Source organism: Triturus cristatus, chromosome 2_2 (genome assembly GCF_964204655.1).
Source record: "Triturus cristatus chromosome 2_2, aTriCri1.1, whole genome shotgun sequence".
Taxonomy (NCBI): domain Eukaryota; kingdom Metazoa; phylum Chordata; class Amphibia; order Caudata; family Salamandridae; genus Triturus; species Triturus cristatus.
In genome coordinates, this window is record NC_140582.1 from 174,741,771 (window position 1) to 174,756,893 (window position 15,123).

At 44.5% G+C, this 15,123-nt stretch overlaps 1 protein-coding gene across 3 annotated transcripts in view; it reads left to right on the top strand.

Moving 5' to 3' along the window:
* The window catches only part of SMARCAD1 (SNF2 related chromatin remodeling ATPase with DExD box 1), a 683,175-nt gene that overhangs the window by 486,799 nt on the left and 181,253 nt on the right, over window positions 1-15,123 (top strand). For all 3 annotated transcript variants that reach the window (XM_085641145.1, XM_085641146.1, XM_085641147.1), the window contains one exon: window positions 6,950-7,045. In XM_085641145.1, coding sequence (XP_085497271.1) covers window positions 6,950-7,045 — 96 coding nt within the window. The remainder of the gene's footprint in view (window positions 1-6,949; window positions 7,046-15,123) is intronic.

Here is a 15,123-nt window from a genome sequence, read left to right on the forward strand (position 1 = left end):
AACCTCTGCACTTACAAATATTCTCACTGATATGGGCCATTCAAGGTATTGTACCAGTGCATTCGGAGCTCTTACATACAACGTGTCCTTTTTCCCAGGGACTATATTTCTGATTAGTTGATACAAATTGTGGTGCACCTATATGCTTGTTAGTAAATTCTTTAGCAAGACAAAAATGTTTCAAGAAATTCACTGGAGTAGACGCTGTTTCCTAATCAAAGTAGGATTCATATGTTTCTGCTTAAAATGGCAACCCATGTTTAGCATAAAGCGGCTTAAAATCTCTGGGAACCTAAATCCATGTTCCTTCTCATAGCAGTCAAGTTATAAAACATTTCTATGCAGAATTGGTCAGTCTTTCGAACCATCCTCCAGTGTGTACGCCTGTCTCATGTGTGTCTTCATTGGGTAGTTTCCCTATCTGAAAGAAACACGTAGTGATAGATTTCTTACCTTAGAATTACCCCCAGGTGTCAGACTGGATCCGGAAAGTTTTTGTCAGCAGTACCCCTGCGCGTCGGTAGGCGACATCGTGCACCGTTGGCGCCAAGATGATGTTGCTGGAGCTACTTAGATGCACGCTGACGTTGTTTCTTTCTTTTTCCGCGCCAGCCATCGCAGATCCGGGAAGAGCAAGTACCCCTAGTCACTTTTTGACTGAGTTTTTCGAGGCCCATTGTCTCAATTTCTTCGAGTCGATCGACTCCTGGTGTCGTAGGGATGCCCGGCTTTAAGAACTGTGGGGACTGTCACCGCATGAGGTTGGTGACGGACCCGCACTACATGTGTCTCTACTGCCTGGGGCGCAACCAAGACTTTGTGGGAGCGGTCCCGAAAGTTGCTGGAAGTCCGGCAGTCGGCTCCGCGCCGCTCAAGGTCCCGTGGGAGGTCGATGGACCGGTCGTGGAGCCGTCGCCATCGTTCCTCTGGATCCAAGGCTTTGCACTCTGGGTCAGGTAAGTCGAAGCATTCCAAAAAGAAGTCGAAGAAGCGCCGTCGCTCCTCGACTTCCCCTCTCCCGTCACGGCTGAGGGTGCGGGTAGTGCCACCCCGGCGACTCCTGCTCAGGTGCAAGAGTTTCTTGCTGCCATGGCCCGACTCTTTGGGCCATCTGGCCCTGCCGGTGCACCTCCGGGCCCCACGTGCCAGACTAGGGGTCCTGTTCTTCCACCGCCGGCGGCTCCGACCCGGTGCCACAGGACCCTCTGGGATCGGACCCCAGTCGACGCCGGTTGACCTTGTAACACCTCCACCGACGTCAAACCCACCGGCACCACCTTCGACGTCGCCCGTTCCTCGGGACAACGTCGTCCCCAGTTTCAGCCCTGAACCGGACACGGTGCCGGATTGGTGCCGTTCGGCCCCGATCCCGGCACCGATGGGGCCTTTTTTCCCCTATGTCCGTCCTCCTTATTTTCAGCATGTTTCGCAGACTTCGGAGGAAGGGGAGGACTGGGAGGGGTCTGAGGGCCCTCTCACACAGCAGTGTGATTATGATACGGACTGGGCAGAGGATTTGGGGGATGCCAGTGGTCTTGACACCTCACCTGACCTTGACATGCTGTCTCCTCCTACCGTGGCTACGGAGGAGGGAGCCATTTACGCAGTGGTAGTAAGTAGGGCAGCCGAAGCCCCCACCTTGAACTCTCTAGGGTGGCCGTCAGGACTAACCTCCCGACAAAAGTGCTTCAGCCGGCGGCAACGTCTTCGGAGCCTTTGCTGCCTTAAAATAACGCACTTTCTGACATCCTTTTGGGCACTTGGTCCAGGCCCAACACTGGGCTCCTGTGGACAGGAACGTGCCCGCCGCCATCGCCTGGCTCTGGTCGACCCCCTCTTTCTCTCCCAACTCCCCACTCCCGAGAGCTTGGTTGTCCAATCCTCTGCTTCCCAGAGCGCGTTCCCTTGTGCACCTCCGGATAGGGAATCAAAGAAGCTTGAACAGCTTGGCAAGAAGCCGTGTCCATCTGCCAGATTAGGGCTGCGGTCGGTAAACACTGCATGCCTCTTGGGCCGTTATTCCCACTCTCTGTGGGATATGGTTGTGCAGGTGCTGCCCAACTGTCCGTAGGAGGTACGGACAGTACTCTCCCAAGCTATAGCATCTGGCAGAGACGCAGCAAAGTTCACCATTCGTTGTGGGTTTGATTTCCACTACGGTAGCGCTTTAGCGCCACGGCTGGCTGAGAACAACTGGCTTCTCAGGGGATGTCCAGAACACCTTGATTGACCTGCCCTTTGATGGCATTTGCCTTTTTGGCAATAAGGCGGATAGTGCGTTGGAGCGGTTTAAGGACTCACAGGCTACGGCCAAGTTCTTGGGCCTGTCAGCCATTTGCCCTCCTCCACCTTCCGCTTTTTGCTCCTTTCGTGGCCACAGAAGGGGTGCCCCAACACGTTCGTTCCAGAGCCACAGGCCTGCGCAGTAACATTCTCAGCGCGGACGTGGGAACCTTCGAGGCGGTTCTGGAGGCCAGCGGGTGGGTCAGTCCACATCCACCCCCGCAGCATCCACTGCAAATCCTTCCTAGTCCGATGTTTCAGGCCCATCAAGCGCCAGTGGGCGGCAGAATTCGCCATCATCTCCCCCACTGGCGCAACATCACATCGGACAAGTGGATGCTGCAAATTGTCCGAAGGGGCTACTCCTTCCCCTTCGAGACTCCCCCCTCCAGCCATGCCACCTCAATACCACCACATGTCCGGGGACCATCTTGCGCTTCTTCAGCAGGAAGTCACGGCCCTCTTGGCCAAGGGGGCCATCGTGCGCGTTCCTGGGCCAGAAGTAGGTTGTGGTTGTTACTCCTACTACTTTCTGGTCCCCAAGAAGGACAAAGGTCTGCATCCTATTTTAGACCTTCGGAACGTCAATTGCTTCCTCTGGAAGGAGAAGTCCAAGATGCTCACACTTGCTCAGGTCTTGTCTGCCCTAGATCCGCAAGATTGGGTGGTAACGTTGGACTTGCAGGATGCTTTCATATTCCCGTCCTGCCGGCCCACCGGCGTTACCTGCGGTTCACGGTAGGCCACGAGCACTTTAAGTTCACCGTGCTCCCCTTTGGCCTTACCGGCGCCCCTCGGGTGTTCACGGAAGTAATGGCGGTGGTCGCAGCTCATCTGCGCAGATCAGGGGTCCCAGTCTTCCCCTATCTCGACGACTGGTTGTTGAAGGCGGGCCCGCCCTAGGCAGTCCTCTCCCACCTCCAGACTACAGCCGACCTCCTGCATTTGCTGGGGTTATCCATCAACGTGCCAAAGTCGCACCTGAGTCCCTCTCAGAAGTTCCTCTTCATCAGAGCGGTTCTGGATTTGTCGCAGTTTCGGGTTTATCCTCCTGAGCAGCGAGTCTGGGTTTTTCAGGCTATGATTCCGATCTTTCAGCCTATATCCTGGGTTTCGGTTAGGATGACCCTCCGTCTAACTGGGCCTGATTGCCTCCTGCATCCTGTTGGTGGATCATGCCAGATGGCATTTGCGGGCTCTGCAGTGGGATCTGAAGTTCCAGTGGGCACAGCATCAAAGCAACCTGTCCGATCACGTCCAGATCTCGGAGGGCACTGCACAACAATTGCAGTGGTGGCTCACGAATCGCAATTGGGTCAATGGCAGATCCCTCTCCCTTCCCCAACCGTAACACACAGTGGTGATGGACGTGTCCCTTCTGGGATGGGGCGGCCACATGGGAAAGGCGGAGATCAGAGGGCTCTGGTCTCCGGCGGAGTCCCGGCTCCATATCAACCTTCTGGAGCTTCGGGTGATCCGACTTGCACTGAAAGGATTCCTTCCCTCTGTCAAGGGGAGAGTAGTTCAGGTGTTCAGGGACAACACCACCGCCATGTGGTACTGCAACAAACAGGGCGGGTGGGGTCGTGGACCCTATGCCAGGAGGCTCTGCGTCTCTGGACATGGCTGGAACATCAGGGCGTTTTCCTGGTGGTTCAACACCTGACAGGTTCTCTGAACGCTAGGGCGGACGAACTCAGCCGCAGGTGCATGATGGATCACAAATGGCGTCAGAACTTGGACGTGGCGCAAGGTCTCTTTCAGCAGTGGGGAGAGCCTTGGTTAAATCTATTCACCACCAAAGAGAATGCGCAATGTCATCAGTTCTGCATGTTGGATTTTCCAAGGCGGTACTCACTAGGTAACGGTTTTCGTCGCGAGTGGAGTTGCAGTCTACTATACGCCTTTCTGCCTTTACCACTTCTGCCCAGAGTGCTGAAAATCAAGCGCGACCGAGCACAAGTCATAGTATGGTATCCCGAGCTACTCCGCATGGCTATCGATGCCCGATCCGACTGCCACTTTGGGGGGATCTTCTGTCGCAGCAACAGGGGACAGTCTTCCACCTAAACCTGTCCAGCCTCCACCTCCTTGCATGGAGATTGAGCGGCGGCAGTTGACGGTATTTTGATCTGCCTCCCGAAGTTTGTTATGTAATCTTGGCAGCCAGGTGTCTCTCCACTAAGACGGTATACGCCTGCAGGTGGTACAAGTTTGTGGCATGGTGCACAGCAAAGGCTGTGTATCCCCTTTCTGACCCTCTTTCAGAGGTCCTTCAATTCCTTCTTTCTTTGGCCCAGCAGGGCTCTGCTCTGGGCACTATCAAGGGCTATCTCTCGGCCATTTCAGCCTTTTTACGGCTTCCAGATCAGCCTTCCCTTTTCATGTCCCCTGTTGTAAATAGATTCTTAAAAGGCATTACTCATCTTTTCCCTCCTGTTCCTTTCATAATGCCTCAGTGGGACTTGAACCTGGTTCTGACATATTTGATGTGTGCTCCCTTTGAGCCACTTCACAACTGTCCTCTTTGTCTTCTCACTTTGAAGACAGCTTTCCTGGTGGCCATCACCTCTGCCAGAAGAGTGAGTGAGCTCCAGGCTCTTTCTTCTAAACTTCTTTTTCTCTCTCTCCATCAGGACAAAGTGGTTCTAAGGACTCGTCCATCTTTTCTGCCGAAGGTTGTCACTGCTTTTCACATCGGGCATACCATCACTTTGCCCACCTTCTTTCCACCTCCGCATCCCTCACAAGAGGAAGAGAGGCTCCACCGTCTGGACCCAAAACGTTTGCTCTCATTCTACCTAAACCGCACACAACAGTTCCGGGTAGATGACCAGCTCTTTGTTGGCTACGTGGGCGCCAAGAAAGGTCGGGCCCTGCACAAATGGACCATCTCTCGGTGGGTCATTCTGTGCATAAAGGTTTCTTATTCTTTGGCTAATAAGGAACTCCGGTGGGGCTGCGCGCTCATTCAACCAGGACGACGGCCGCCACTACTGCTTTGGGACGTGGAGTTCCCTTGCATGACATCTGTCAGGCAGCTACGTGGGCCTCGCTGCACACGTTTACCAAGCACTACTGCCTGGACAGCCAAGTCCGGAGAGACGGCTTCTTTGACCGTTCGGTTCTCCAGGACTTTCTGGGGTGATCTTGTTTCGCAGACCCACCACCGAGGTTGGTATTGCTGGGGTATGTATTCTAAGGTAAGGAATCTATCACTACGTGTTTCTTTCAGATGCACACGATACCTTCAGTAACAATATATCTGTAAGAAACATTAGTAGGGATAGATTCCTTACCGCCCCACCCATCCTCCCCGTTCTTCGAACTGATTTCTAGGGTTAAGGTCATCCCTTTCAGGGCCCTAGTTTCATGGCACCAGTGGTCGCGGAAAGTCGTGTACAGAACTGACGTCAGCGCACGTGGGTGCGTCTAAGTAGTTCCAGCGACGACATCTTGGTGCCAACGACGCATGCGGAACCGCACGACGCCGCCTACCGACGCGCAGGGGTACTGCTGACGAAAACTTTCCGTATCCAGTCTGACGCCTATGGGTAATTCTAAGGTAAGGAATCTATCACTACTAATGTACAAAGGTAAGTAACTTGTGCTGTAAGAACCATGTCCGACAGACTCTGGGTAAGCAGTCCCCCACCTGCTTGCAAATTCTCCCTGAAGTGTTGCAAATAGGAAACATTTTGTTTACAAGCAGCACCTGTCCCGTTGAGGATCACTACTATTTTTATAGACACAAGTTTTCCATTTGGGAAAGCCAACACAGGGATTGTTGTCTTACGTTCTTGGGGTTTTGGAAATTGCAACCTGTTTAATTGTCATATGGCAGATCGTTTTGTGAAACCCTGAGAATGTACAGTTTATGATGTGACCTATTAGTACACAGTTCCTATTGCAGATTACATACAGACTGGTATTGCATTGGTATGAAATTTGAACTTTCCTGGTTTGCAAACAGGTCTTTGTACATGAGATCCTCATTCCTTTATTGCCAGCTTTCAGTACAGCAAACTCATTGCAGCCTCTCCTCTGGTCATTGGTAATATCATACTGGTCCTTGCACATTGACAACTTGAAAGAGGACTGCGCAGTGGATGCACAGAAAGAGGCATAGTTGGCTCTAGGGAAGGCAGCGCAATGGTTCTTTGCCCTCACTACATGCGTCTTGTGTTCTGGTTTCTGTTACTACCCATATGGTCACTCCAATCTTCTGAATTGGCTTCTTAGAACTAAAGGTACTACAAAAGTTACTGAATCCTGGGATTAACTTTTTTGTTTGAGAAAACATCTGTTCCCAAGAAGACACATTTACTGTGCATGTATGAACCTGGCTCTGAAACCTGTTTACAAAAGGTTAGCATCCAAGCCAACAAGGCTGTGTTGCCAACTAGAGCCGCTTGTCAGAGTTTTGACACTTCTGTTTTTCTAACACCTTAAACTCATCTAAGTTGTCTTTTTGACTTGCGTGACCTGTTATTATACTAGCCAACAAAGGGATACATAAAACATCTTTGGCTTAAAAGCACTCTAAGCCTCATCAGATGCTGCTCAGCCATTTGAGGCACAGTATTCGTTTTATAAATTTGATGTATGCTTGTTTGCAGACGTGCTTATTAAATTTCCTTTTTTTTTTTTTTTTTTTTTTTTTTAGAAGTCTTCTGATGAACAAACAGAATTTGAAAAGGGGCGAATTACACATGCAAAACAGATAATGAAGCCGTTTATACTCAGAAGAGTAAAGAGTGAGGTAATTGTTATAAAGCGTTTCTTTATATTTACAGATTTTTAATATTTACGCAAACAAAATTGTGTCTGATTCACAAACTATTTCCAAGAAATATATATATTTGTTTCTAATGAAATCATGAGTCCTTCCTTTGTCATTTTAAGAAAGTGGTCATGCCCAGAAGGCTATTTTCAAGCTTACAAACGGCCAACTTATTGTTGGTGAATCCTACAACTCTTTTTCAATGCATGTTTGTCAGAGGCAGCTCAGTGGATCTTGGATGGATCAGTTCCTCTGCCAATCTGAGACAACCTTAAGATATAAAGGCATAGGTGGTAGATATAAGAATATATGTAAAATGGAGAACAGAACTGTGCCTGCTTTCTAGACGTCCGATAGCTGCTGTAGTTTTGCCACTTTTGGGAAATGAAACTATTGCACAGATGAACTACTGTGAACGCAGTGCCGTTGAAGGGCACCCGGCCTTCCCTCTGAAGCTTATTGCAGAAAAGGGGTGGGGGGGGGGGGGTCCGTGTGTGTGTCCGTGTGTGTGTGTGTCCGTGTGTGTGTGTGTCCGTGTCCAAGCAGTTGAATCTGAAAAAAGTGTCTATTCTGCTGTTTAGTCTCTGTTTGCTCCACCAATTATTATGTAACTTATTTTTTTGTTTAAGTTGCTACATCCCCCCTGTTTGGTACCTTAGTGTAAAAAACGAGTCCTTGGTCGAAAGCAGGAGAAGAAATGTTTATTCAAGATAAACACACAGAACCGACCAGTGAGGAGAAAAGAGCACCTCCAGCCCCAGTCAGCTCCACGCCGTTAGTCGATACACATTCTAAAATGCTACCCTGGCAACAACAAGATTCTACATTCTAATATTGAAATCTAAACAATGACATAGGTAACATTCCACTCAACATGTATTTTTTTTTGGGGGGGGGGTGGGGGAGAACAAATAAAACAACAAAGGAGCACAAAAATAAGAGAAAAAAATAAAAAACAACAATAAATTACTTTAGAATGAAGTCTTCCAATTTCTTGGGCAATTTAACAACCCTTTTAGATTAAAACCAAGCATCAACTCCATCCTGCACAGATCCCTTACAGCAAAGAGGAATGGCAGGGGCATTGGAAACAGGAGAGACAGCAGTCTCATGGATATTAGCACAAGAATCAGACAACTCAGGAGTCAATCTTATATTCGAATCAGAGGCCACAATGATCTGCTGAGAATCAACAGCAGAATTAGACATGCAAGGAACAAGAAGTTCACGTTTGTGATTTACAGCATTCAGATATAAGAATTAATCATCAGATTTTAATTTACTAAACGTACTTTCCTAACCAGGTTTTAACACAACGGAGCTTTTGTTACACCAATCTTTTATGTAAAAGAAGAGCTCTGCCAGATACTTTAACAACCTATACAGTTACGAAAAACGTAGAAGTACCTTTACATTGAACACCAGGCTTAATGATACAAACCCAGTCACCAGCACAAATTATCTTGGACTTGATCCTGTGCAGCACATCATGATATTCTTAGTTTTTCAATGTGGCTTCATCTAAATTCTTCTTGACTTCACAAAAAGTTTGAGAATTTTATTGGTAAACACTGGCGATAAAAAGGTACAAATCTTTCTCCCTCTCATCAAATAGGGAGATTCTCCAGTGACTGGGGTGTGGTGTGATAAGACAACAGCTTCACTTTAAGGAAAATTAAAAACATTCTTGTTGCTTCCAAGAGCAGCTTGTATGCCATCCTTAATAAATGTGTTGGTCCTTTCTACTAGACCGTTTGCTTTGGGACAATATAAAGGAGCTCTCTCAGCTTGGTTACCAAATTTTATAAGAAATTGTACCATCTTGGAAGAAATAAACTGAACTTCGCTGTCAGACATAAGCAATTTGGGAAAACCATCCATTTGTAAAACACCTTCTAAAAATGTAATAACTTCATCAGTGTTCGGATTCTCAATGAAAGTATGATAGATCCACTTGGAAAAATTATCGATCAGTACAATCAAAAATCTGTGCTGTCTGCCCAAAATCTCATAAAGTCCTGAAAAGTCGATGGATACTTTCTCCCAAGGCCTTTGAGGACCATCCTGTAAACCGAGAGGTTTGCACAAAACCTTCCAATGTTTGTCCGACTGCACACACACTGAACTAGCATCTGCCAATCTTTCTACACAATCATCCAAACCAGACCACCAATAATACTGCTTGAGTGATCTCTTAGTGTCAGATATACCAGGATGGCCATAATAAGCCAACTCAATGAGTTTGGACCTAAGACCCACTGCAGAAACAAACGAATTATGCCTAACTAAACTGCCATTCTCGATACTAAGTTAACTAGACACTTGAGCATAACTTTGTAACCCTGCATCCAGATTTCTAGAAGGTGGCCACCCTTGGACAAGATACTGCTTGACTTTATTCAGCAATGCATCTCCACAAGACTTGATCCATTCCATTTCCGAAATCTTGCCATTGTGCAAGACATCCATTACAGCAACTACACACTCATGCTGGTCAATAATATTTTCCTCACTCATGCATTTGGATGGCAGCCTAGATAAACAATCAGCTGTAACATTCCTCCCTCTGGAGATATGCTGTATCACAAGGTTGAACTCTTGTAGTCTGGCAATGAGCCGAATAAGTCTTGAAGAAGTCTTGCTGGAGCGCACCCCATCCATCATGTACACTAATGGCTTGTGATCCGTGACCGACATAAAAGGCTTCCACCACAAAAAACACTTAAACTTCTCCACAGCCCAAACACGTGCAAGTGCTTTTCTTTCATTGGTGCTGTAATGTAACTCAGCACCCCTCAATGCTCTAGATATAAAAGAGACTATTCTTTCTTTACCATCCACAACTTGGCTGAAAACAGCACCCAACCCAATGAAACTAGCATCAAAAGTCACAAAAGACCTACCCATGGGATCAAATGTTTTTAGAGCCGGAGCTTGTGAAATAAATGCTTTGACCTTCTCAAAGGTTGCACCATGTTCCACCATCCAGAAATTAGGCTTTGTAGGTATGACGGCAAGCGCGAGCTGAAAACAGCGTGGGTCGTACAAGGCAGCGGCGTGAGTCAAGCAGGAAAGGTTGCATGTGTCCACAGAACAGCAGCACGAGTCTCAAAAGCCGATCCAACTGCGAACCGTCACTCTCAAAGTAAGAAACAGTATCTTAAAAGAAGATGTCGATTCAAGGAAGTGCAGCGGCGCTGTCGTGACATGTAAAACTTCTAGAAGATTGTAGATCATGTATATTCCATGTAGTAGAGTATCAACGGGTAATAAAAAAAATTCAACCACAGTAGAGATGTGCAGAGTGGATTCCGGTTCTTCCTTCACAGTGGGTAGAATGGGACCCAGTCGTCGCCAATGTAAAAAACTAGTCCTTGGTCGATAGCAGGAGAAGAAATGTTTATTCAAGATACACACATAAAAACCCCCGGTGAGGGGAACAGAGCACCTCCAGCACCAGTCAGCTCCACACCGTTAGAGTTGATACACATTCTGAAATGCTACCCTTGCAACCTCAAGATTCTACATTCTAATAATGACATATAAACAACGACCTAGATAAAATTCCACTCAACACTTAGGTCATGGAAACCCTCCAAACATGAGGAAAGTGCATCTGGCTGGATCAGCTAAATGTCAAACTGGAGCGGAAAGAGCTTTAACATCCCTCGATGAAGAGCCTACGGTAGAGCCATTTAAAGGCATGGATATAGCGGGTAATAGCCCTGTGCCCCAACCTTCTAACTGGTCCCTTGGTAAAGGCATTAGAATAACCAGGAGTTATTTGCACATATAAAATACATTATTTTTTCATTTGACAGCTGGGCCTTCCGACCTTAACCCTTGCACTCCCCGGCTGTTGATTGCATTTACATTTCAAGATCATTCCATCTCATTTCAGTATTCTTACACCATCCCACCTCTACTAACTCACATCTTATCATTTTTATCTCTCTACATCTTTATGTACTTACCCCTTTGCTCAAAATGCGCTCTATCTACCTCACCTAGGACTACCTTATCCCTCTACTCCACTTCTCTCTATCGCACTTTTATGACCTCACCTCTCTCTCACTATTACTCTGTCTCCACCTCGTCATCTCTACCTCAATAACTCTCTCTATCTCAGTTCTCGCCTTCTACCTCACCTTCCCTGTACCGCATCTACCTGGCTTACCTAACTTTCAACCTCGTCTCACATTGCATCACCTTTCTAGCTCTTTATCTCTCTATTACTCACTTCTGTCTACCTCTTCGATCTCCAATTTACTCTCTCCCTGTAACCTTTATCATTATCTATATCATTATCTCCTCTCATCACTTTGTGTACCCTCTCTCTGCCTACCTCTGTATCAATTACACCTGTTTTTCTGCATTACACGTCTCGTCTCTTAGTCAACACATTTCCTGCTATATCTCTTCCCATTTTGTATCCTCCACCCCAATCTCGATTTTCCTCTCCCCCTCACTACTTTTTTTTATCTGACATGTCTTTCTCTCCCTCTGCTAATGTTGCCCTTTTCTACCTTACTGTGTTTGCTCTACCATGCATGTCTAATTGTGATACTACCTCAGATTCCTACCTCTCTACTTCTACCCGTCTCTGCCTCTACTTAGCTGTGGCTCACCTCTCTTTACGCCTTACGTCTCAATGTGCGCCTTCCTCTCTAAATGTCTCGTTCTCCCAACCTCACTCTAAAACCGTATTTGTACTCTGCCTCTTTCTGGATCGATGTTTCTGGCTTCCTCGCCCTATGCTCTTTGCTTAGGTCTCCTCCCTACCACACCAACCTAATTACCTCATCTCTAGCTCCACCTCTCTTGTTTGTCTACTGTCTTTTGCTACGCAACTCTATTTCTCCTTTCTCCTGTTTCCCTACCATTTATCTTATCAAGCAGAGTTGAAGATCATTGTCTAGCCTGAAAAGTACACTCCTAGACAAAAGGAGGGACAAAGCAGGGGCAGAGAATTAATGAGAAAATGATCAGACTTCATTCATTGGAATGCTGGACATACTCTGAGCAATGTTTGATTCCCACTAGTATAGGGGTATGGGGCATTCATTTATGATTATGAATATCAGGCAATCAAACCTACGATGCAAGCAACATGTCACAGGTCTTATATTACTGGTATGTACTAAATGCCCCCGAAATCACTCATTTTTGCTTCAATCTGAGGAACGAGCTGGTTAGATGACAAATTCCACACAAAATATTGTTTGTAAGACAACCAATATCTAGATCCAAGCACAAAAATAATGTTTTTTCTGTATGTGTTCAAGCTTTCTTTAGTACAATTTGGCTGGCGGGCAATGGGCAGCCTGGTCGTTTGGCTGTTTTTGTGTAGCTTCAGTTACTAAAAGTTTTACAAGTGTGTTAGTATTTTTGGGCACCACAACTTCTTGAATTGCCTGAGAATGTGTAACAGATTCAAAATGTTTCCAAACAGGGTTCTTCAAAATATGTCTTGTCTTCCACTTAAATTATTAAAATGGCACTATCGCATGGCCAGAAATGCATAGGGGTCACATTTGAATGAAAGTTACGATTCACGCAATCATGTTTGTAAAGCTAGGATTAGCAAGAAATGGTATCTGAATAAGAAAAGAAAATCAAGGTTAAAAATTAGACAAACTTAGTTCCTCATAGTGATGAATAAATAAACGTGCTTTCATGTGTAACTAAAAGGAACGAGTCATGAATACGTAGAAAATAGAATTGATGTGGCGCATAGTTCAACATCTAGCTAGTTCAGCCATGCACTATTCTCAAATCTATAAAGAGTATTCATGCTTGAGACATGTTAGAAGTTAAACTTGTTTTGCACTTCTCAGAATTAAACTCAAAGATCTAGATGGGTACATGTGCTTAAAACATGTACATTTATGCGTAGGTCTCAAACCCTCGCTTCATTTGTCCCATTCAAACATCACTTATGTCAAAGTATTCTTTGAAATCCACGTGTGGGGCAAGCGTGTAACTGCTGGCTAACCCTTTCCCTATTTTTACCTTACAATAACTGTACTTGGGTATAATCCCTTGACTTTTTTTTGATAGATTTAGTGCTTGTTCTTTTGTCTCATAAAGAATGGAAAGATGACAACAGATTAGCAGTTCTACAGGGATTCGTGTTACCTGCTTTTCTAAGATCATCCGTATATTTAGCTACTCTAAATTGCTGAGGAAGCAGTATCTATACTTGTTGATAGATGAGACTAATATAGATTCCTTTATGCACTCATACTTTGTCAACAGTCAATTTTTATCTTTGGGCGCCATTAATGTAAATGGAATCAAAAACTTGACACTTAACTTGAAGTAATCCTAGCCTTTATCTGCAGAACAGCACAAGGAAATCCGTTATCCACGTACATCTGTTTACCTTTCAGTGGGATTCTTATAACACAGAAAGAATTCCATAGTGTTGATTTGTGTGCAGCACAGATTTTGAGAGTGTTTGTGAAAGCTATGAATTGGACCATCTGTCGTGATATTGTCAATCACAGGCTCTGTATGCAGCGTTTAGGTTTTCTTTTCCCCTTAAACGTAATAGCAGCATCTCTTTCTTTAGGCTTTGAGTATTAGATGTCTATTACTCATAACATTTCCATGTGCTCACTGATAACTAGACTGACTGGTTGTAATGTGGCCATTTAACAGCACGAGAGCGGAGTGCCAGGAAAGGTCTTAGTGGTTCTGCAGAGTTCTGGTCAGTATTATGTGCAAACTAAGTTAATCTCTCAGAACGTCAAGGGTATGTCTATCTAGGTTTTCAAAATATTTTTGATGTCATTTTGCCTTATCTGATGTCATGGATGGAAGATTCTGGCATGTGCGCGATGCTCTCTCCCTTCTTTACCCACTACACTTCTTTTATTATACTTTTTATATGTTTTTTTACTTTGCTTTGTGTTATTCCACTGTTTACATTCAAGAAAGGCAGGACATTTGTTCTATGGAATAAGTGCATGAAATGGAAGGTTTGTTTAACTACAAACACATCATTATTGCAACTGTAGTGCTAAGGACGAGATTGTCTTGTCCTTAGCGCAGCCAGCTCCAGTGGTGCTGAAGACAAGACCATCTCGCCCTTAGCATTTATTTAATAGACCAAACGATCCTTCCATCAAAATATTGTAGCAGTTTATGAATGTTGTTGCAGAGTGAAATCATGCTAGGTGTCTCTTTAGATTGAGTATTGCTAAATTAGTTACAAGGAATATATGGTTTGGTGATGTAGCCACTTGTCTAAGTTTGGACAAAATATTGAGTAAAATATAAAGCATAAATATCGAAACAAAGATTGTGATTGAAAAATATTTTGGTATAGAATATTATCAAGAATATAGTTTTTTGCTAAATATCATTTTTAGAAATGTTTTTAATGTTTCAGTAAAATAGTTGTAAAAAAATGTTTTATAGACTATTTTAATGTGTTTTAGTTACTATATTATTTTAGGTGTTAGTATTGTTGGTATAATTGTTATTCATTTTATATACTATAGTTTGTAGTGATTTAGTATTGTTCTGAAATATTAGCAATTTATACTTTTGTAGCGGGTTTTTGAGTTTGTAGAGGGATGGGGTGCAATGCTATTTAAACTAAAAATATTTTTAATTTAATGCTAATTTGTTTTTTATTAGTAATTGTTTAACTGAATAAAAAATGTATATACTGAATTTAAAACTGAAATTATGTTTTATTTTGTAGTTTAATTAGTAATTATATTTAAGTAATGGTTGATGAATTTGTAGTGGTATAGGGTTGCAAAGTGAAAGAAGTTATATTTAAAAATGGGTAATTTATTTTTTAATAATTAATTAATGCTAAATTATGTAAATGGTTTAATACTGATTTTTTTCAAGTTGATCATCATCATTAGAGTAGTTTATTTTGGCTGAAATAGCCATAAAAGTATAACAACCAATGCATTTAAGCAAAAAAATAAAATATACATCTTCAAATAAAATGTATCCATGGGCAATTGACTTAAAAAATCAAAAATCAAACGCATGAAAATGTGCATTTCCAAAAATTGCTCGTAAAGCACATT